Below are 24,171 nucleotides of genomic sequence, written 5' to 3'. Positions count from 1 at the left end.
GCTGCAGAATACAAAAATCAATAGCACTGAGGTTGGTCAAGCGTCTGACTCTTGGTTTCAGCTCAGGTCACGATCTCATGGTTTGTGCATTTGAGCCCCGCATGGGGCTCTGTGCTGACATCTCGGAGCCTACTTGGGATGCTCAGTGTGTCTCTCTCTCTCTCTCTCTCTCTCTCTCTCTCTGCCCCTTCCCCACTCATACTGTCTCTGTCTCTCTCAAAATAAATGAACTTAAAAAAAAATCAGTGGCATCTCCATACACTAGCAACAAAGCATCTGAGAGAGAGAGAAAAAAAATTTACAATAGCATCAAAAGCAATAAAATACTTAGGCATAAGTTTAACAAAGGAAGTGAGCGATCTATATATACCCTGAAAACCATAAAAACAATGATGAGAGAAACTGAAGACAGAAATAAATGCAAAAATCATCTGTGTTCATGGATTGGAAGACTTACTATTGTAAAAATGTCATTACTATCCAAAGCAACTTACACATTCAATGTCAACCCTACTAAAATGCCAACGGCATTTTTCATAGAAATAGACCAAACAAACAACCCCAAACTCCTATGGGACCACAGAAGACCCCAAATAACCAAAGCACTCTTGAGTAGAACAAAGCTGGAGGCATCACACTGCCTGGTTTCAAAGTCTATTACGAAGCCACAGTGATCAAAACAGTGCGACACTGGCATGAAAACAGAGGCCGATGGAACAAGACACAAAGGGCCCAGAAATAAGTCCACACACGTATGTCCAACTGATCTTTGACAAAGCGGAGGACAGTCTCCACTGCAAATGGCGCTGGGAAAACTAGATCTCTTCACGCACAAGAATAAACTGCACCCTTTCTCACTCCATGCACACACATCAGTTCAAAATGGACTGAAGACTTAAACGTAAGATTATAAACTGTAGAAGAAAACATAAGAAAAAAACTTCTTGACGCTGGTCTGGGCAATGACTTTTTGGGTAAAACCCAAAGCACAGGCAACCAAAAAAACAGCAAGAACAGACAAATGGGGATTGCATCAAACTGAAAAGCTTCTGCACAGGAAAGAAAACAAAAGAGTGAAGAGACAACATTTTGAAAGGAGAGAAAATATTTGCAAATCATATATCTGATACCGGGCTAATACCCAAAATACATGAGGATCTCAAACAACTCAACAGCAAAAGAAAAAAACCCAAAAAACCCGAATAACATGACTTAAAAATGGGCAAAGGATCGGGGCGCCTGGGGGGGCTCCGTCAGTTAAGCGTCCGACTTCGGCTCAGGTCATGATCTCACGGTTCTTTTTTTTTTTTTTTTAATTTTTTTTTTCAACTTTTATTTATTTTTGGGACAGAGAGAGACAGAGCATGAACGGGGGAGGGGCAGAGAGAGAGGGAGACACAGAATCAGAAACAGGCTCCAGGCTCTGAGCCATCAGCCCAGAGCCTGACGCGGGGCTCGAACTCACGGACCGCGAGATCGTGACCTGGCTGAAGTCGGACGCTTAACCGACTGTGCCACCCAGGCGCCCCCATGATCTCACGGGTCTTGAGTTCGAGCCCCGCATCGGGCTCTGTGCTGACAGCTCGGAGCCTGGAGCCTGCTTCCGATTAGGTGTCTCCCTCTCTCTCTGCCCTTCCCCTGCTCCTGCTCTCTCTCTCTCTTCCTCTCTCCCTCTCTCTCTCTCTCTCTCTCTCTCTCTCTCAAAAATAAACACAAAAAGGGGCGCCTGGGTGGCTCAGTCGGTTGAGCGGCCGACTTCGGCTCAGGTCATGATCTCGCAGTCAGTAAGTTCAAGCCCCGCGTCGGGCTCTGTGCTGACCACTCAGAGCCTGGAGCCTGTTTCAGATTCTGTGTCTCCCTCTCTCTGACCCTCCCCTGTTCATGCTCTGTCTTTCTCTGTCTCAAAAATAAATAAACATTAAAAAAAAATTTTTTTTAAAACCACAAAGAAAATTAAAAATAAAAAAAAGTGTTCAGTATTACCATTTGCCAGTATCATCTGTACGACCTGCACCTAACCTAACCCCCATCTCTGTTTTAAGTTATCGTGTCGCTGTGTCAAATAAGGTGTGTGTGGAAGGCATTGTGCAAACCCTATTTTACTATACAAACCGTAGACACATGGGCACTTTGAAACTGGAAGGAACCAGGAAGGTCATCCATTCTAATTGTTCATTCAACTTCATTTGATTCGATGCAGTGTAAATAAACCAACATTCACATGATACCACTAATGGCTGAGGCCCCAAACGTGAAAAATACTCAGTCCCAGAAAAAACTGCCAATAGTCGGTTCTGAGTGCAGAGGGATACAAAAAACGCTCCTTCCAGACCTGGGTACTCTGGGACAAATGCCCCATCTGTTCCGTAACTCCTATGCCAGAGTGCTCCAGCCAGCGTCTGGGGAGGAGGTAGGAGTGAGTCAGAATCATCACATTTCTCCCTCCAGACACTCTCCTAGGAGGAGCAGCGAGGTCAGTCTGACTGGATGAGGAAGCAAAAAGGAGACACGGGGCAGGGCGGGTGCCAAAGTAGGGTGAGAATGACAATATCAGACACAAAGAAGATTTAATTACATTTTCAACAACCACACTTTTTTTTTTTTTTTTTTGGTAAGATTTTAAGGTAAGCTCTACACCCAACATGGGGCTCGAACTCACAACCCTGAGATCAAGAGTCTCGTGCTCCAACTAAGGCAGCCAGAAGCACCCGCCCCCATTAATTCTGTTAGCGCTGACACAGCAGTAATGTCTGTTTTCCCAAGGATTTCAGAGACTGCAAACACTTGACCTTGTAGCCAGTACTATGCTAAGAGCTTTATCTACCACCACTCATTTTTTTTTAGGTTTATCTGTTCATTTTGAAAGAGAGAGAGTGAATGAGCATGGAGGGAGTGGCAGAGAATCACAAGCAGGCCTCCGCTCTCAGCACAGAGCCTGACACAGGGCTCGATCCCACAAACCCTGAAATTATGACCGGAGCCGAAACCAAGAGTCAGATACTCAACCAACTGAGCCACCCGGGCACCCCTACCGCCACTCATTCTTATCGCAACACTACAAGGCAGGTGTTATTATGTCCATTTTATAGATGAGGAAATAGAGGCTCAGAGTGGTAAAACTTGCTTAAAATCATGACGTCAGTAGGCGACAGAGCCAGTATTCAAACTCAGGTTTGTTTAAACCCCAACCTATGGTTTTAGCCACCTCATACTTATTACAACCAACCAACCAGTCTATCTTTTGTTTGTTTTGCATTTTTTATTATAGGAAATTTCAAACCATCGACTCACGGTCCACTTTGTTCTTCTGTACTTCTCCCCACCCCCAATCTCATCTAAATAGGATCTCACTCCAATCAATAGATTGGATTCAATAGAATCAAATCCTAGATGTGCTATCATTTCATCCATTAATATTTCAGTGTATGTTTGATGAGAACGTCTTTAAAAAACATAACCATGATAATATGGCATATTCGTAACCACAATAAGCTGCTTATCAAGTTAGGTAAACAAGACTGTTCATCCACGAGACGTTTACAGGAACATAAAACACAGGACTGTTCTCAGGTACTTATCTCTACGGCTGGTTGTAAACTCCTGCTCTCCTAGTCAACTTTTATTATCTGAAATCAGTGGAAACACAATTACAATCTCCAAGGCACTAATGCAAATAAGGACCTAAGCATTACTCTGATGACAATGATGAAGAAACAATCTAAAAAACGGGTAGTTAATTTGTTACAGAGGATCCAATTAGAGAAAATGTGGCACCGGCCGATTATTCTGAGTTATTTCAGATTATTCTAAATGGGTTGTCTCTATTTTCAATAAACTACTTGTAAAATTAAAACTTCATCGTATCACTATCCAAGTTCTAAACCAAAACTTTACCCAAAAAGTACACTTTAAAATGTGCGGTTTCAGGGCATGATTATGGATGCGTACGTTTCCCCTCTTCTTCCTGTTTGCTGTTTGCACTCACCTTTATTTTTACCACCACAAAAGTTTTCCTCGCATTTAAGAGTACATACGCGCCGAGAAGTAAACTCGTATTGAAATAAGTTTTCCTAAAATTTCTGGTTTACAGAGAAAGTCTGAAACTAAAAGACCATAAACACACTTGAGAGCCTGAACGTCACCAAGAGTCAACACGAAACGGCACCTTTCTCTTATCAGGTTGGTAGAAGTTAAGACCTACAACGTGATGCCTTGTGATGTATGTGTGCAAATGAACACCAAACACTTACACACTACTTGGCGGTAGTGTGAACTGACAGAACCTTGTCCATACAGGGCTCTTTGGAACCTTCCATTTAAAGTAATCCCATGCCTAGGAATCTACCCCCACAGAAATACTAGAGCTGAAACATAAAGATATTTCTACAAGAATATTCAAAGCAGCTCTGTTTACAATAGCTCAAATCAAGCAGTCAAAATGCAGTATAAATTTCTGTCAGCAAACAAATGATTTCTATCAATGCTGAGTCTTGTTTACAATGAAGAATTATCATCGTGGTTAAAAAGAAGGATGTAGGCCCACGTATACCAACATTTGAAAAAAGACTGCAAGAGAGGGGCGCTTGGCTGGCTTATTCAGTAGAGCAAACACTTGATCTCAGGGTCGTGAGTTCAAGCCTCCTGTTTGGCAGGGAGCCTACATACATACATACATACATACATACATAATTAATTAATAAATAAATAAATAAATAAATAAATAAATAAGCGAGCCTGTAATATGATAAAGAAAAAGATGGGGTGCCCAGGTGGTTCAGTTGGTTAAGAGTCTGACTCTTGATTTTGGCTCAGGTCATGGTCCTCAGGTCGTGAGATCAAGCCCTGCATCGGGCTCCGGGCTAAGCGTGGAAACCTGCTTGGGATTCTTTCTCTCCCTCTCTCTGCCTGCACCCCCCCACCCCCCGCAAATAAATAAGTAAACATTAAAAAAAAAAAGAAAGAGACAAGGCCATTCGTTGAACAGGCACTGCCCTAGGCTGGGAGAATGGAGCACTGAGTGAGGTGAACAGAAAGTCCTGCCTTGTTGGGCTTCCAGTCTAGTGGAGAGAGCAGACGAGAACACACGCACTGTGAAGGTCACGGTCTATCAGTCCGTGAGCAGTGCACCGGCAAACAGCACCGGGTGGGGGGCAGGGCAGGCCACTTGGAGGAAGGTGGTCCTGGAGAGCTGCACTGAGAAGGCACCGTAGTGAGGGCACAGGCCATGTAGACGTCAGCGGGAAGGATGTTCTGGACCTTGGCACGGAGCTCGGTGGACTGAGGACAACAAGACACCGCTGTGGCTGGACTTTGGCTTAGAAGTCACCAAAAGGCAGGGCGCCTGGGTGGCTCAGTCAGTTGGGCATCTGACTTTTGACTTCAGCTCGGGTCATGATCTCGCGGTTCATGAGAGTTCGAGCCCCGCATCGGGCTCTGTGTTGACAGCATGGAGCCTGTTGGGGATTCTCTCTCCCCCCTCTCTTTCTGCCTCTCCCCTACTCGTGCTATCTCAAAATAAATACATTTCTAAAAAGTAAAAAAAAAAAAATTTTTTTTTTAAATGTTTACTCACTTTTTGAGAGACAGAGACTCAGAGTGTGAGCAGGGCAGGGGCAGAGAGAGAGAGAGGGAGACACAGAATCCCAAGCAGGCTCCAGGCTCTGTGCTGACAGCAGAGAGCCCAAAGCGGGGCTTGAGCCCACAAACCATGAGATCATGACCAGAGCCGAAGTCGGACACTTAACCAACTGAGCCACCCAGGAGCCCCCTGACCTTAGATTTTTATAAAGTGTGATTATGCCAAAAAAAAAAAAAAAAGAAAGAAAGAAAAGAAAAGAAAAAAAGAAACCTACAAGTGGGGAATGTGCAGACGAAGATCTTTAAAGTTATGTAGAAAAATGTGGAAGGACACACGGAGGGTGAGAGTGGTTAAGTCTGAGGAACCCGCTCACAGGGATGGGGAGAGGACTCTTCACCACGCCCGTCGTCCTCTTGTGTTAGACAAGCTTTTGGATCAGCAAAAAGGAAAAGGTCACCTGTCACATGTTAAAAACGATTTCCCTCTTTCAAATGCTTTAGGAAAGGCAATTGTAACTTGAGCTGTTCTAATGTGTACTTACCCAAATGAAAATCTGGTTTTCTATAAACTATGCCTCCAAAAATGAAGCGTTATATTCAAAAAATCATTTTTATTTTACCTTTGAGTGAGATTTAGGATCGTTTTTACAATCAAATGTAACTTTTAAAAATTATAAATGACAAGGGTGCCTGGCTGGCTCTGCTGGTAGAGTGTGCGACTCTTAATCTTGGGGTTGTGAGTACGAGCCTCATGTTGGGTGTGGAGCCTACTTAAAATTTAAAAACAACTGTTTTAATTAATAATATATTTAAAAAGTATATAAAAATTTCCCCTACACTAGGGAAAAAAAGAGCCAAAGCCAAAGGAAAAAAAGGTACCTCAATTTCACCAATGTGTGAAAACCATTCAGAATTTGGAGATTTTCCTCTAATCTATTTTAATGGAATTTAATGTACTGTTACTTCACTAGTTCACTGGTTTTTAAAATTGTTTTCAGTTTAGTTATTAGAGGGAGATACAGCAAGCGAGCGAGCACGTGCAAGGAAGGAGGGACAGAGAGAGAGAGAGAGAGAGAGAGAGAGACAGACAGACAGAATCCTAAGCAGGCTCTCAATGGTCAGCACAGAACCCGGCACAGGGCTCGATCTCACGAACCGTGAGATCATGACCTGAGCTGAAATCAAGAGTCGGACGCTTAGCCAACTGAACCACCCAGGCGCCCCGCAGAACAGAGTTATTACAAAAGACTAGAACTCAGAGTCAGATGAAAGAAATGCGGGAAGGAAGGGGCGCAAAGCTTCCCCACCACTCCCCCCTCACCCCCACATGCCTGCCACCCCGGAAGCTCCTCACCTACTTTACCATCAGTTATTGAGAATTATAAAGCCTGTACGTGGTCAGAGAAAACATAAGTGAACCGTGTACAAAAGCAGCTGCAACCTTACCACTCAGGGATAAGTCATAATAACGATTTGGGGTTTTCCTTTTGATCTAAGAAAATGTAAAACACGTACTTCAGATATCAAAGCTCCGGACTGGTACTCAGCAACCAAATACCATGTTAGAGGAGCGCCCGGCTGGCTCGGTTGGAAGAGGTGCAACTCCTGGTCTTGGGGTGGAGAGTCTGAGCCTCACACTGGGTGTAGAAGTTACTAAAAATAAATAAATCAACTGGGTCTCATGGTTTGTGAGTTCGCTGCTGTCAGCGTGGAGCCCGCTTCAAATCTTCTGTGTGTGTGTGTGTGTGTGTGTGTGTGTAGACGTAGACACACACACACACACACACACACACACGCACACACACACACACGTCAGAAAGGTACAATGTATAATCTTGCTGTTTGGTGGCATCCATAACAAGATCAGCCGTGTAGGACTGAGCATTCACAAGCCCACCACCCAGGTTCAGGGAATTTCTACTTTAAAAAAAAATTTTTTTTTTTAATGTTTGTTTATTTTTGAGAGGGAGACAAAGCCCAAACAGGGGAGGGGCAGGCTCCAGGCTCTGAGCAGTCGAACCCATGATCCACGAGATCATGACCTGAGCAGAAGTTGGACACTCAACCGACCGAGCCACCCAGGCGACCCAGAGAACTACTGCTTTTAGAAACATGGCAACGATACCTTTTCTAGCAACAAGTGTTCACTTGAGAAAAACTGGGACACAGAAATGCACTCATTCCGTCATTCGACAAACGCCTGCTGAAGCCCCACCGCGTGTCGGGCACTGGGCATCAGTGGTCAGCCGGACAAGCGAGCCTGCGGCCTCCGGGGCCTCCCCATCCTCCTAGTTGCAGAAAAGTAAAAGGAGTAACAACAAATACCCAGTTCCCCCGCTCTCCAGGCTTATTAGAGGTCTATGTTGCAGCTGCTTTGGATTCACAGGAAGGGAGGGTGTGAAGAAGGGAAAATAAAACACTGGTGACAAAGAAAAATGCCTTCGTCCCTCTGTCGAACCCTCGTCCCCTCTCATCCCCCCTCCCTGTGCTCATGACCTGATTAGGTGCCTTCCTGCTCTCCCTCTGAAAGTACTTTTACTACGGGGGCGCCTGGGTGGCTCAGTCATTAGGCGTGCGACTTCGGCTCAGGTCATGGTCTCACAGCTCGAGTTCCGGCCCCGCATCGGGCTCTGTGCTGACAGCTCCGAGCCTGGAGCCTGCTTCCGATTCTGTGTCTCCCTGTCTCTCCGCCCCCCACCCCCCTGCTCGTTCTGTTTCTGTCTCTCAAAAACAAATAAACGTTAAAAAAAAAAAAGATAATAACAGTACCTTTACTAGATACATCTATCCATATCCGTAAACATCACACAGTATCATTCAGTGTTTTAAAACTTTGGATACACGGTGTCATAACGTAGAAGCACATCTGTAACTTGCATTTTCAGACAACACTGTTTTTGAGAACCCATCTGTGTTGATACATTTATCATGCTCCGGGTCCCACTTTACCGGCTTATATTTCACCACACGTACATCACAGGAAGACCGGTCCAGCTTCAAATTTTCTGGCCTTTCGATGGTGCAGAAGGAATACATACGCGGTAGAAACCGGACTTTGAGGTTTGGATTTGGCTCTCTTCCCAGGCTAGAGGTGTGCACGATCCTCTCTCGGGATGCTGGGTGGCGGCAGCGGCCGCGGCTCTCAGGCAGCCCCGCGGTCACAAGCGTAACCGACCCCTACACGGACGACCGTTCTGTTTGTCGCTTTCAGGACGGTATTCGGTACATTACACGAGGCATTCAGCACTTTGGTATAAAACAGGCTCGTTTTATGAGCCTGTGAGGTGATTCTGCCCAGATGTAGGCGAATGTAAGTGTTCCGGGAGCTGAAGGTGGGCCAGGCTAGGCTCTGATGATCAGGAGGGTAGGCGTATCAAGGCATTTTCAACTTACGGTGGGTTTATCGGGACATAGCTCGATTGTAAGTCGAGGAACATCGGCATATCCATTTCCCCATCCGCGAACATTCAGGGAATTTCCAACCTTTTGCCATCACAATGCTGTCACGAACATCCCTGTACGTGCCTTCTTACACATATTTGTGCAGAGGTCGGGAGTACATGCGTACGCCCAGGTGTGAACATTCTGAGACACAGAATGTGCACATTTTCAATTTGCCAGAAACTGCCAAAGGGATCTCCAAGGTATAGGAGAGCTTCCTCCTTACATCCTCACCGAACCTTGACGTCAGGCATTCCATTTTGCAGACACAAATTCAGCTGCATTTCCTGATACTTCATGAATTTGGGGCACCTGTTTCTTTTTTTATTAAAAAAAAATTTTTTTTTAATGTTTATTTTTGAGAGAGAGAGGCAGAGAGAAAGAGAGACACAGAATCTGAAACAGGAGTGTGCTTCAGATTCTGGGTCTCCCTCTCTTTCTGCCCCTCCCCTGCTCACACACTCAAGCACTCTCTCTCTCTCTCTCAAAAACAAATAAACGTAAAAAAAAAAAGCGACTCATAATCCCTAATGAAAACTACTATTTTGGTGTGCTTTCTCCTTTTTTCCTCCCTGTAACAATAATTGTTTTCTACGGACGATCCCGTTCTTTTGACTAAATATCAGGATATAAGCAGTGTTTTTGCTTTAACTTCCTCAACAATTTCACATTAAATTGTTTTCACGTATAAAGCAAGTAGAATAATGATGCTTCAGTTTAGTTGTTCGCATGAACTGAACTTGAGAGGGTAAGTGCAGTGACACTTAACTGAGCTAGCTCAAGGTCACCTACCTGGCCACTTCGTTTTAAACAGCTCACCAACTGGCAGTAAGACTGTGTGGGCCCGTAAATGTGTTCTATTTGGCTAAAATGGTGGTTTTTTTGTTTTTTAACTTCAATTAGTTGCTGGCTAATTTCACATAAAAGGTGAAATTTCTAGGTTTTCTTGGGGGTGGGAGGAGAAAACCCACAAGACCCACTATGTCTGGGCCACATTCCAATGCAGCAAAAGCAGAGAAGCAGCCCCCTGTAGAAGGAACAGGTGCCCCTCAGCCGGCCGTGCCCCCCGGGGTCCCCTGGAGCCAGCCTGCTCACAGTATCTAGCTGGCTTCCAACAGCATCTAAATCGGTGACCCTCAGATTAAAACAAACATCACATCTCAAAGGTAAGCAACAGTGCCTTTCAGCAAAAGGCACCCACAATCAATTTCTCTACTACAGAGAAAAACAAGAATAATACCATCTACCATCCCCATCCCTTGCCTGCCTACTATTAACGCTAGGAGACATTCCCGTAAGAAGCTTAATATCTGAATTCTTGGCTCACTGTATTTAGACAGCAACTCACAAGAGGAATGAGGTCCAATTTACTCAAAGAAGCAAAATTGTGACAGCTAAGCATACACGAGAGAAAAACGACAAAAAGCTGAAAGAGAATGCAAAACAAAAAAACAGAAACACCGAAATCTGGGGTCTTGGCAATCAGGGCTTTCCTCGGGGACAGTCACTGAGGGCTGCTCACCCAGTGCAAGTGGGAAGATGGGAGGAGCCCTGGTCTTGGGTTCAAATTCTGTCACCTCCACTTCTGTAACCCAAGTTCTGTTTTCCCCATTTACAAAGTAGGAACGGTAACGTTTACCTCAAAGGGCTGTTATGAGGAGTCAATGAATAAAAACATCCAACGTTCAGCCCAGTCTTTGGCTTACGGGGGGTACTTTAATAACAAGTTGCTATCACCACCACTTCAAACTTAGATTCTGTAGAACCCTCATTTCCAAGTGAGCCTAGAACATCTGACACTGGAGCAGTGTCCACCTTCTTGTGAACACAGCAGTCTCACATACCAGAGTCCTGGAGGCACATTGAAGAGAGACATGGGGTGCCCGGGGGGCTCGGTCGGACGAGTGTCCGACTCATGGTTTCGGCTCAGGTCATGATCCCACGGTTCGTGGGTTCGAGCCCTGCGTCAGGCTCTGTGCTGACGGTGTGGAGCCTGCTTGGGATTCTCTCTCTCCCTCTTTCTGTACCCCCCCTGCTCACTTGCTCTCTCTCTTTCAAAATAAATAACCATTAAAAAAAAAAAAAGATTTAAGACAACAAGGAACGTGCCAACGGCATCTACCTCAGTGTCACGTTCGTCCCAGCTCCTTCGTGTCTCACTCTGCGTTGCCTTGGATGGGCTGTTGGCTGCCTCGACCAAGCTCTCTGCAACGCACACAAGGCCCACGTAACGGGTCTGACCTCACACTGCTGTTGCAAGAACACACTGCATCCTTTTCTATACCGCCCTGATCAATACTCTGGACAGACAAGGCTACCCACATTCATTTTACATACTGACCACAGTTCCGGAGGCTGCCTGGGAAGGGTCTGAGGTTTACCAGGACGGCCCTGCCCTGAGATGGGGCATAGCGTGGAGGAGGAAGATGCTCTCTTAATTTCCCAAAACTCTTCAGAAACTCTTGGGGGTGAGGGGGCCTCACAAAGCAGTCTGTGCAGTGGGGCTGTAGCCACTGGCTTAAGGAAGATCCACCATAGAAGGCTAATGCGATCAGGTTCTCGAGTATTTGTACAGAGAGGGACTGGACTTACGTACCGGGGATCACCGCTACGTCAAACTGCTAAAGATGTTCTCTGAAAGTTATTACTCAAAAACAGACTAATAACGTGGGGCCCCTGGGTGGCTCAGTCAGTTGAGTGTCCAACTTCAGCTCAGGTCATGACCTCATGGCTCGTGGGTTCGAGCCCCGCGTCGGGCTCTGTCCTGACAGCTCAGAGCCTGGGGCCTGCTTCGGATTCTGTTGTCTTCCCCTCTCTCTGCCCCTCCCGTGCTTGCGCCCTGATTCTCTCTCTCTCTCTCTCTCAAAATAAATAAAAATTAAACACACACACACACACACACAAAGTAATAACACATTGCCACGAAGGTAGAGTTTTGAAGTAAGGTTGCTACATATTGATTACTTTCGAGAGCTGCTGTCAGGATACCCACAGACTGGGCGGCTTAAAACAACAGAAACTCCTACTCCTACAGTTCTGGAGGCTACAAGTCCAAAATCAAGGCCTGGGCATGGCTGTTCTCCCTGGAAAGGCTCTAAGAAAAAAATCCTCCCCGTGTCTTCTGTGCTTCTGGAGGCTGCTGGCAAGCCCTGGAGTTTCCTGGTTTACAGATACCTCACCGCAACCTCTGTTCTGTCTTCACATGGCCTTCTTCCTTCTGTGTGTGTCCCCTCTTCCTGTAAGGACACCAGTCGTGCTGGAATTAGGGCCCATCCCAAGCCAGCATGACCTAATCTTAACCACTCACATCTGCGAACACCCCATTTCCAGACAAGGCCACATTCTGAGGTTCCAGGTAGACGTTCATTTTGGAGGGACACTTGTCACCGCAGCATATATATCCGTCTTCCTAATCATTCACAGTGAAGTGTTTCAGCGCTTACTTACCTGGCCCACGTAGATGTCATCCTTCAAGTAAAGAGGTGAAGGAAAAGAAAACCTGTCGGCGAGTCCAGAGAGTATTTTTTGACCCCAACTTTTTTTGTACAAGTTAAAAAAGTAGTAAACTACACGTGAGGGTGCACTGGGGGGAGACCAAAAAAAAGAAGAATTAGAAGAAGAAGAAGCAAAAATGTGTAACAGCGGCCGTGGAAGGGGCAGGGGCAGGAAAAGTGGAAAAAAGACAAAGCAGTCACTAGAATTTTCCAGGGCTGTCTTATTAAGAAACTCTACCAATCAAATACTTGATTCTTCCGTGCTAGTATTCTCGGAAGAAAGCAAACCAGCACACGTGCAGTGACAACAATCACTGCAAAAGGGCGTGTTATGTGCTTATATACACACATACCGAGGAACAGATACTCAATAGATCGTTGTACTTAAATGAGATGAAACCCTGAGAGGTGTGTGTGAGAAACCATTTAAAGGGGCGCCTGGGCGGCTCGACAGTTAAGCGTGTGACTTCGGCTCAGGTCACGATCCTGCAGTTAGGGAGTTCGAGCCCTCGTCGGGCTCTGTGCTGACAGCTCAGCGCCTGGAACCTATTTCAGATTCTCTTGATTCCCTCTCGGTCTCTCTGCCCCTCCCCCACGCACTCTCTGGCTCCCCTCGAAAATAAACATTAAAAACAGACAAACAAACAGAAGCCATTTAAAGCATACACTGAACTTAGGAGGCTAATTAAAAATGCCAGGTACCGGTGTGAAAAGAACCTTCAGAGTGTTATAGACTGTTCCGCTTCGGTGCATGAAAGTAGGCAGGAGAACGGATGAAAAATGAGGCCAGGACGCGGATCAGTCCGTATGTTCGCATTACCCAAGCCCAAACGAAACGGGAACCCGCTGCCTTTTGGCCAGGCCCACGAACCACAGGACGGCATGTGCTCAAGCCAAACTGGCGCTTCACTCTGTTGGTCTAATAGGAGGGAAAAGAGTGATTCAGCTACGCAAATGGGTAATGACGCAGGAAGTGCCCTTCGCATCCTGCAAAATATGCCGGTTGGATCATCAGATCCCCAAACTTAATCCTTCTACCACGAATGCGGGTGGGAGGCAGAGGACGTGTGTTTACAGCCCGAGGATAAATACGCACGCAGCTCCCGTGTCCCCTGCCAGTCGTGTTAACAGGATTATCTCACCTTCCTCCTATGGCCTGTCAGGCGGTGGCACCAGTCTCCACCTTCATAACCTCTGCGAGCAAACTAGGTGTCACCTCCTCCTTCACCTCCACATTTGTCCAGCATTCGCCTTCTCAACGGCTAGTGGTCTGTTCCCTCTTCCCCCTCCTCCCCACAGCGCCCTACTCTCAGCCCTAATCTTGTACCCAGAGTCATCACTGGCTCCTATCGCTTCCAGTCCTGCCCCCCTGATCACGTGCCCACAGAAACCTACCTAAAATGTAAATTCGGTCACTCCCAACCTAAAGAAACTTCAGGGGCGCCTGGGCGGCTCGGCCGACTTCGGCTCAGGTCATGATCTCGCGGTCTGCGAGTTCGAGCCTAGCGACGGGCTCTGGGCTGACGGCTCGGAGCCTGGAGCCTGCTTTAGATTCTGTGTCTCCCTCGCTCTCTGCCCCCCCCACCCCGCTCATACCCTGTCTCTCTCTCTGTCAAATAAACAATAAAAAAAAAATTTTTTTAAACAAATATTCCATCTGTTCAAAGTTAGGAGTCAGAAAATAAACGTTTAGTGAATAAATGAATGGAAACCACCCATTATCCAGGAAAAGCTAATTTTATCCCGTATCTTAGGTTTATGAAGTCAAGAAGTATTAAAATACTTGAGAAAAATTTCCATCAATAGAGAAGTCTATACTACAATGCAGAATTTGGAGGACCGTATCTGTTTTCTTTGCTGGTCTGAAACTTCCATGCCTGGTCAGCCTGGGGGTAGGGATTACGCCTAATACATGTGATCCATAAATGTTTCCTGAGCAAATAAACGTCTAAGGAACAATACTTGTTTGCACTTTATACACTTTGCCTTGTGTGCCAAATTTGAGAAATATAACCAGATCTACTATACAAAACATATAACTTAATCAAGACAGTCCTACACTTTGACACCAGACAATGTAAAGATCAAATGCCAAATTGCTATGGTCCGAATGTTTGTTCTCCCCCAAAATTCGTATGTTGAAATCCTAATCCACAAAGGTAATGGTATTAGCAGGGAGGTACTTATGTCGTGAGGGCTGAGCCTTCATGAATGGGATTAGTGTTCTTGTAAGAGAGACCCCACAGACATCCCTCACCCCTTCCACTGTTAAGGACACAGTGAGTAGACACCCGCTAGGAACCAGGAAGATGGCCCTCATCAAAGCTAGCACCTTGATCTTGGACTTAGCCTCCAGACCTGTGAGAAATAAATTTATGTTGTTTATGAGCTACCCAGTGTGTGGTATTCTGTTATAGCAGCTTGAAAAGACTAAGACACAAATGAACACAGAGATATAAGCATTGGGCATCGATGGGGCAAACGTGACAGAAAGAAAATCATACACTACGCCTCCCAGCGGAAGCACACAGCGCTAACTATGAAGCGGTCTTGCCAACAGAATCAAACCTGAACATGATCAAGCCTCTACATCCGATTAACAATTTAAAGGATAGATGAACACTGGCTGCTTCAGTCGGTAGAGCGTGAGACTCTTGATCTTGGGGGTCATGAGTTCAAGCCCCAGGTTTTGCCTAGAGCCTATGGAAGGAAGAATGAAGGAATGAAGGACGGGACAGGAGGGGAGGGGGGAAGGAGGGGGGAAAGGGGGGAAGGGAGGGGGGAGGGGGAGGGGGAGGGGAGGGGGAGGGGGAGGGGGAGGGAAAGAAAGGAAAAAGGAAAGGAAAGGAAAGGAAAGGAAAGGAAAGGAAAGGAAAGGAAAGGAAAAGAAAGGAAAGGAAAGGAAAGGAAAGGAAGAGGGGCGCCCAATGGTGCAGTCAGTTGAGCTCTGACTCTTGATTTCAGCTCAGGTCATGATCCCAGGGTCGTGGGCTCGAGCCCTGCATCAGGTTCCACACTGAGCATAGAGCTTGCTTAAGATTCCCTTTCTCTCTCTCTCTCTCTCTCTCTCTCTCCCCCCCCTCCCTCCCTCTCTCTCTCTCCCCCTCCCTCCGCACCCAATAAATAGATAAATAAAATTTTAAAAAGAAAAGCATAATATGGGATAAGAAAAGTGAATAAAAAATGAAAACACTCATTTCTAACTTAAAAAAAAAAAAGAATGTCAAGGGTGATGTCATGTGTATGGGGATCGGGCAGAATTAGCTACGGGTTAATGGTTATTGAGGCTGGATGACAGGTACATGGGAGTTCATTCTGGCTGCTATTGATGTCTGTTTGAAATTCTCCATGAATTTCTCTCCATGAAAACTCCATGAAGTTTTCAAACAGATCAATGCATATTTATAGTGCTCAGTGACTTCTCCATGTTATTCTTGCCACTCTAGGTCTATATCCTGATCAAGTCTCCTAGTTCATGCCGTCTGAAGCAAAACAAGACCATCTAATGCTGCTGCTCTGAAAGGCTCTCTTCAGGTGATTTCTGTTTCCGTGGGGGAAGAAGTCAGAATATTTATCCAAAGAGGAAAGAAACCACTACAGTATTATTACGGAATAACTACCACATACTTACGAATCACGGACTTACGTGATACTTACGAGTCACGGACACGGATGAAAAACATGAAGTAATTTAGCACAACAGGAAGAAACCCATCAGCAGAATCACACCAATTCGGTTTGCTTCCACCACTGAGGTTAGTGTACGTTTTCACCTATATCAATACCGTCAGTATTTACCCAACGGTGCTGAACACCTGACACTTTAATTCCAAAAATCTACAAAGAGCACTGGGTTGGGAACCAAAAGGCACGGTCCAGTGTGGCCATTACTAGCTTTGTCTCCAATTTATAACCTATATGAATTCAGTTCCACCACTTAATCTAACACCAAGGACCCTGAACTATAAAAGAAAGAATTCGGGGCGCCTGGGTGGCGCAGTCGGTTAAGCGTCCAACTTCAGCCAGGTCACGATCTCGCGGTCCGTGAGTTCGAGCCCCGCTCGGGCTCTGGGCTGATGGCTCAGAGCCTGGAGCCTGTTTCCGATTCTGTGTCTCCCTCTCTCTCTGCACCTCCCCCGTTCATGCTCTGTCTCTCTCTGTCCCAAAAATGAATAAACATTGAAAAAAAAAAATTAAAAAAAAAAAAAAAAAGACAGAATTCTGTGGATAATCATCTGGGGCTTATAAAGCCGCAGAAATTCCCCCTGAATGTGTTGTCTACATTTCTACTTGCACTTTTCTGGGGAAAGGGTCTATAGTTTTCAACAGATTCTCAAAAGGAGCCAGGACTCACCTATTTCCCTGCACTTAGGGACCATTTTAATCAGGATACTTTTTACTTAACAAACAGCAAAAGCTGATAACCCAAAGTATGGTGCCTGGGTCTGGCCAGGCTTTTTCTTCTGGATTCCATACTCTTCAAACTCTACCGTCACAAAATAACAATGCTTCGTGGTTTTCAAGTAATGTGTTTTTATAAGACAAAGTTCTTACAATCCCACAAGTTCTTTGAAAACTGTACGTTGTGAAAATAATGTACAAGGCTTTGGGTCTGGGTCGTAACGATTTGTTTTTCTACTCCTCAGATATATTAACCTGCTGAATCGCCTGGAGGCACGTTTTAGCCTCAGACGACTCTTAGCGGTGAACTGTAAACTAAGATCATTCTAGGCCTATGTAAGTCTCTTCCCTAGACTGACAGTGACAGGAGCGAGGGGAAGAAAGGGCAGGCCCTCTAATCAGAAACACATTTTTAATGCTGGTCGTGTATTTCAGGCAAGATTTGAAATTCCTTAAAAACAACGATTTGCAACTCCTCCTGGAGATTCCCGCTTTCATCAGTCCAGAGAGCGCCCTAAGCCAAACCGGGAAACTGAGGCTAGGGTTTCGCGTCCCTTCAAGGGGCACAAGAGGATGGAAAAGTGGGCACCGCGGACCAGTGAATCGGGGATAACAGTTGGATAGCTGGTCGCTCTCGGCCGGGAAGCGAGGAAAGTCAGCAAGGGCGGCCTCCTGAGTCCTTGGGGTTACGCCGCAGTTCAGCCCCTTCCCCTCGGCGGCTCAGCTCCCAACCTTCCTGCCCCTTCCAGACGGTCCGAGGACCCCCGCCGTGACCACAGTTCCCCGCAGAGCCCTCCCTCGGCAAGAGGCGGCGCCTGGGGCAAGGAGGGGCGGAGGGCCATCGCTCAGAGGCTCCCGCCCACCGTGGGCCAAAGTTGCCCCCAGCCCCGGAGAGCGGCCTCGGCCTCGGCCTCCGCCCCCCGCGCGGCCCTGGCCGGCCTTACCTTGAGCGCCAGGTGGTGGACGCGGCCCAGGCCGGGCTGAGCCAGCAGCTGCAGCAGCCCCAGCAGCGGCAGCAGCCGGAGGCCGGCGGCCAGCGGAGGACGGCGGGAGCCCGAGGGGCCGACTGGCGCCGGGGCGGCCATGTTTGTTCCAGCATCACCAGCCGCTTCCTCTCCCGCCCACTTCCGGGGGCAAAGGGCGGCGGCCCCCGGAAGGGCCTGGAAGCGGGGCTCGGAGGCCGGCCGCCGGGGGCTTGTGGGCCTTTACCTGGAGCGTGCGGCCCGGGAGGTCGCCGAGGGGCTGAGAGCGGCCACCTTGGGGCGATTCAGTTGGCCTCTCCGACGCAGACGCTCTGTTTAGCCGGAAGAGGTGGAGTTTCCCCCTCCCCCCGTGGAGAAGTCTGTGGCGGTTGCCATGGCAAAAGCCCCGGGCAGGAAACCCTCCCCCCACCCACCCAGGGGCCTCACCTCCGCCCCGCGGAGTTTTGAAAGCCACCTTGGGCCTGCAGGACCGCGGCCGCAGGGGGATCCGGGTTGTCTGCGGGCGGGGAGTCTTTCGCTGTGGCCACAGCACCGTGCCCCGCCGACGAGCGGCCTGCTTTCGGGAGCGGCGTGGACTCGGTGGAAAATACCAAGTTCCGGGCTTGTCGTAGGGCCCTTGGTTTTGTGGAGGCAACTCACACTAAAGTGTCAGACGAAATGTTTGCAGTAAGACGATTTATTGAGCCCTCATCAGGTGCTTAGGCCTTTTGTGTTGCATTACTGCGTTGAAACCTTGGAGCAGTCTGGTGAGGTAGGAGGTAGGCAGGACCGTTATCCCCACTTTATAGGTAAGCAAACTGAGGCTCTGAGATAAGTCGTTTGTTCCAGGTTGAGCTGAGAATCACATGGAAACTTCCAAGTACTGTGTTGTATGGCCCCATATTATTTCATCCGACCGCTAGAGCCTGAGGGTCAACGTTTGTCCCTGAGTTCTGTGTGGAGACTTTCTTTGCTTCCAATCTGGGATTTGTAGGGAGATCTTCAATAGAGAATTCAGTAGTGGGTTCCCTCTCTCACCACCTTTTATCAAGAAGTTAGAGAAACGGGGCGCCTGGGTGGCTCAGTCGGTTAAGCATCTGACTTCAGCTCAGGTCATGGTCTCCTGTTGGTGGGTTCCAGCCCGGGGTGGGGCTCTGTGCTGACAGCTCGGAGCCTGGATTCTGCTTCGGATCCTGCGTCTCCCTCTCTCTCTGCCCCTCCCCCAGTCGCACTCTGTCTCTCTCTTTGTGCCAAAAATAAATAAACATTAAAAAATGTAAATAAAAGTTATAAAGGAACATGATCATGAAAATTGCCAATAAACTAGACAATTTATTTAGTTTTTAGATTCGTTTGTAGCTTGCCACGCAAGTAATGCGTGCTCTTCGTGTGAAATCATTAAAGAGGAAAAAGTAAAAAACTAGTATACTAGTGTATTGTATGACACAGTCCGATTTTTAAAGTTTTACCTGGAATGAGGAACTGAAATTAACATGATCTATTTGAATGGGCTGCACTCAGGTTTAAAAAAAAAAAAAAAAAAAAAAAATGGGGGTGGGGCTCCTGGGTGGCTCAGTCAGTTAAGCGTCTGACTTCCTCCAGGGTCATGATCTCACGGTTTGTGAGTTCCAGTCCCACATCTGGCTCTGTGCTGACAGCTGGGAGCCTGGAGTCTGCTTGGGATTCTGTGTCTCCCTCTCTCTCTCTCTCTCTCTCTCTCTCTCTCTCTCTCTCTCCTCCTCCTCCTCCCCTGCTCACTCTCTGTCTCTCCCTCCTTCAAAAATAAATAAACATTAATTTTTTTAAAAAAAAAACATCGTCAAATACAGAATAGGAGAAGGAAGCATGAGGGGGATGGGAGAAAGGGAAGGTCCTAGATTTTTTTTAGCTGTGTGCAATTTTGGTAACATCATGAATCAATGAATTCCTCCCTTGAATGAACAATCCGTACAAATTCTGTCACACTGTAAGGAGGAAAGTAGGGCGCTGAGGTGGAGCCCGGAAGAGAGAGGCACTGTTTACCAGCTGGTGAGGCACATCTTCCCCCAACCTCTGATCTTTGGCCATCCATTTCAAATATGTAATCTTACATCTTTGCACAGAATTTTTATCTGCTCTCACTACCCCATTTTACAGATAAACGGGGCACAAGAAACTATTATTTCGCAAATCCACACAGGGAGATAATAATAGTTAAATTCATTTATCGAGTGATTAAATTTGCCAAAATTTTGCTCAGTACTTTACATATGCATTAGCTCACTTAACGTCACCAAAACCTTATAAAAGATTTATGTTTTGATTCCTTTTTTAAAAGATGCGACTGGGTGAAATTACTTTATTCAAAGGCCTCTCCTCATTCACAAATAACCCAGATGGAACTCCCAAACTCTCATTCAGGGCCCAACCACAAAGCCCAGTCTGTGCCTCTGGCACTGAACCCTGCATGGTTTTCTAATTATCACCGTTTTAATATTTCAAAAAGTTAAAAGCCCAGAATATAAGTAATTGGTGTGTTATCAAATGCTAGAAAAATGTTCAGAACGTATTTTACAAACCAGCAATATGAAAGACCATAGTAAGAGTATAAAATAAATAATACTTTTTTTTTTGGTATCAAGAGGAGACTTCAAAAACAGTTAACTGATTCTCATGTCAATATGAAACAAGCCGTTCAAGGAAAAGGTGATTTTTCATTGCAGTTTCATTTTTAAAGGCAGTCTGCAATGCTTTAGAGTATTTCTGGTTTTTACACTTTTTAAAACATGTTGATTTATTTTTGAAGGAGAGAGAGAGAGAGACTGAGCATGAGCAGGGGAGGGACAGAGAGAGAGGGAGACGCAGAATCCGAAGCAGGCTCCAGGCTCCGAGCTGTCAGCCCAGAGCCTGACACAGGGCTCGAACTCACGGACCGTGAGACCATGACCTGAGCTGAAGTTGGACTGAGCCACCCAGGCACCCCTGGTTTTTATACTTTGTAAAGTGAGATACCATTTTTGAGACTCTGGTTTTTAATTTGAACATACTAATTGTCTTCTAAAAACAGAATGACCAGGAAGAGTCTTAATTTCATTAAGTGATATAATAGTCATGAAACATTTAAATAGTTTATAAAATAGAAAGCTTTTTTTTTTTTTTTTTTAGGTTCTGGGGAACAACTTTACAAGGGCTTAAAGTTGGATTCTTACTCTTGGCTTCTTTCCCCTTGGGAATTATTCTGTGACCTTCGCCGGGTCACACACCGATGGTATCTGTAAGTAGTATCTTCCTTCACGTATTTGAGGACTATCTTGTGCCAGTCATTAGTTTAAAGTTGAGAGAATTATGAAAGGGAACGCTAATTACAAAGACTTAAAAGTGAAGTGGTTTTTTTTTTTTTTTTAAGATAATTATTTTTCAAATAAGGTGAAAACTCTCTTGACAATCCTATTCGGGCACATAATTTCAGAGTTTCAAGAAAAGATTATTTGCATAATCATGATGCTGTAACTGGAAACAGACATGTTGAGCAATAGAACAAGTTATGCCTGCTTCTCCCTGGCAACATTTTCAAAGGGACGTTGAACTTTAAGGTATCGCCTGAAAAAGCCTGGAGGAGGTGCAAAGACTGATCTCCCAAAGCTGGCTTTTAACCTTGCTCTCTTAGTTGAGTCTGTTTTGTTTTTCCATTTCCTCTAACTTTGCGGGATCCACCAAAGTTTGCCACTAGTAGCTGAATTTGTATTTTGAACCTAGTACTATTAATAATCTTTGGTATCCATTTAGAAGTTTCCAGACATTTCCAGAAAGCTTATAGAAATTAGCGGGTTAATGTTCTCCAGCTGTAATAAGGTATAATTGCCATATGTTTTTCTTATCAAAAGAGTTGATATTTAAGACCCCAGACCTCTATAAATACGTTCAGAAGTCAAACATCACTCTTGTTCTTTGGCTTGAAGCTTCGTTTCTTGGGGCATGGGGAAGTCCATCAGGTGTTCCCACAGAGGGTGATCTTCTTGGAAAAACGAGGCCCTGACGCATCTTAAATCCCGTGGTTTGGAGAAAAACATCAAATTCACTTCTCAGCTTGGCGGCACAGTGTGTAACTTGCTTGGTCATAGGACAGCTGGTTTTTCCTGATTTCGTGCACATTTTCATAGACCTTCAGGGGAAATTCCACAATCAGGTGAAAAATCGGTCGCAGTTTTAAGATTCTACTCGCCAGAGAGTTGCGACTTTTATCCCAGTCCAGCTTTTTCCACTTGACTGCTTTCTTGGGTCCTTAGAAGTTTGGATGCTAAACAAATGGAGAATTTTAAGCTGGAAACTGATGGAAGCTATTTTAAAGAAAAAAAAAATACCAAGAAGTTCATTATGAATAGTATTTCAGCAATAGACAACCAATTAGTTGTAGTTCAGGCAGGCCGCTTTGCTGCATCAGAAGTGTTGAAAGCATTGCTTTCCTTGATGCGATAAGTAAAAATCCTCTAGAAAACAAGAGGAAAGGGACTGATAACTCGTGCCCATAGTGTGCTAAGCATTTTACACGTATTCTTTTTTTTTTTTTAATTTTTAAAAAATCTTTATTCACTTTGGAGAGACAGAGACAGAGCATGAGCGGGGGAGGGGCAGAGAAGGAGGGGGACACAGAATCCGAAGCAGGCTCCAGGCTCCAAGCCGTGAGCCCAGACGCAGGGCTCGAACCCACAAACCGTGAGAGATCGTGACCTGAGCCAAAGTCGGATGCTCAACCGACTGAGCCACGCAGGCGCCCCAATCTCAGGGGCACTTAATCTTCAAAGTGCTACTACAAATCTTGGTGACTTTGAAGTCAGTAGCATTATGTCCATTTTCTAGAGTGGGAAACAGGTTTAGAGAACGAAAATAATTCGACCACAGCTCTGCAGCCGTCTGTGCAGGGCGATCCCAATCTGGCTGACCCCAAAGCCGGTGTGCATGCCAGCCCCCTCATTCAGCCTCGTAACAACCTGTGCGGTCCCTGTTTTACCAATGAGGAAACTGAAACCCAGTTTAAGTTGACTTGGGAAGGTCACACACATAACACATCTATCTGATAAGTCATGGAACACTAAAATCCCAACTTAGCAGTTACAAAACCTATCTCCTGTAAACTAGGTAAAAGAGATCTCTATACATCAAAGGCCCTGAGCGAGATGTTTATGCTTTGCTAGAAGCATTAGAATTGTCGAAAAGCCCTGGTGGAATTGTTGGGCTGTGCAGGGTCTCTAATCATGTCCACATGAACAGAGTATCTGGTGGAAATTCATAGTTACCCACCCAGATCATAACTTTGTAAATCCGTGTCCTTCAAATGTGACCGAGAGGTGAAACAGGTATGCTGAACCCACCTTGACCTTCGATGTAATTCAAGCATTTACATAGAGCTTAGAACACGTCCTGTGAAAATTGATGCCTATGTAGGTCAGGTCCCCCTAATGTGTCAATAGTGAGAATTCTTTGTCTTAGAATTATTCTCTTACTATAAGAGAAACTGAAGTGGATTTTGTTCTGCCTAGAGAATTCTGTGCTATGATTCCCCCCCTCCCCCCTCCCCCCCCTTCTCTTAATCCTGAACTGTGTTGGTTTCCCTTGCTTTGAGATCAGGAGTGCCTTTTTCCTTTATTTTTATTTCTTGAAGATTCTGACATTTTCAAAACTTTTCCAGGTACCACCCAAACTTAATGAACTTAAAGATATTTTGCAGTGTGGTCTAATTAACCTGGTTCCATAGAGTTCCGCTACTGTGGCTTCTATAACTATTTCCTGCTTACTTTAAAAAGGTTTCATTGTCATGTGGTCTTTTTTTCTTCTTCTGTCCCTTCCTCTTCTTTCCCTTCTAGAGCAGCAGGTTGTTTTTTCTCCTGATTAGCATATTTTCACAAATGGTCAGTGTGTTTTTGAGAAGTCTCCAAGAACTCAGTCAAGATTAGATCATTGTATTTGACTGGAAAAAGAGTCAAGCCTTGGCAGGAAGGGAAATTGAGTTGATTGCTGAGCAAGGTCTCGTTAGCTAACCTGTATTTCCTTTACCATTTCCAGATAGCAAACTAAATTTTGCAGCATTGTTTGAAATTCTAAGCCTTCCAATTCACTCGGGCTCCTAATCTGCCTTGGGAGTAAGAGACTGGCCATCCTGATTGTTGCATATCTAGCAGGCTCTGGAGTAAAGAGTTCCCAGACCTGGGAACTGTGAGAGAAAAATGTTTAAATACACACGCTAAAAACGAATGAGTAGGGGGGAGCTGGTAACTGAAAGAAACAAAAACAAAAACAAAAAACCCCACCAACCCAACAGC

At 45.8% G+C, this 24,171-nt stretch overlaps 1 protein-coding gene across 4 annotated transcripts in view; it reads right to left on the bottom strand.

The window, feature by feature from the left end:
• The window catches only part of GPR107 (G protein-coupled receptor 107), a 70,086-nt gene extending 51,648 nt beyond the window's left edge, over window positions 1-18,438 (bottom strand). Inside the window, exon 1 of one of the 4 annotated variants that reach the window (XR_006710430.1) lies at window positions 17,858-18,188. Coding sequence is in view for 2 of the 4 variants with exons in the window: in XM_045469896.1 (XP_045325852.1) it covers window positions 17,858-17,998 (141 nt within the window). In the remaining 2 variants the exon portion in view is untranslated. Of the gene's footprint in view, window positions 1-17,857; window positions 18,209-18,322 lie in introns of those variants that run through there. The other 3 variants (XM_045469897.1, XM_045469896.1, XM_045469898.1) reach the window with 3 other exon arrangements.
• Between the last annotated feature and the right edge of the window lie 5,733 nt (window positions 18,439-24,171).

This window comes from Leopardus geoffroyi, chromosome D4, assembly GCF_018350155.1.
Source record: "Leopardus geoffroyi isolate Oge1 chromosome D4, O.geoffroyi_Oge1_pat1.0, whole genome shotgun sequence".
Lineage (NCBI taxonomy): Eukaryota > Metazoa > Chordata > Mammalia > Carnivora > Felidae > Leopardus > Leopardus geoffroyi.
Note: the sequence above shows the minus strand (reverse complement) of the source record. Positions and strands in the feature narration are given on the sequence as shown.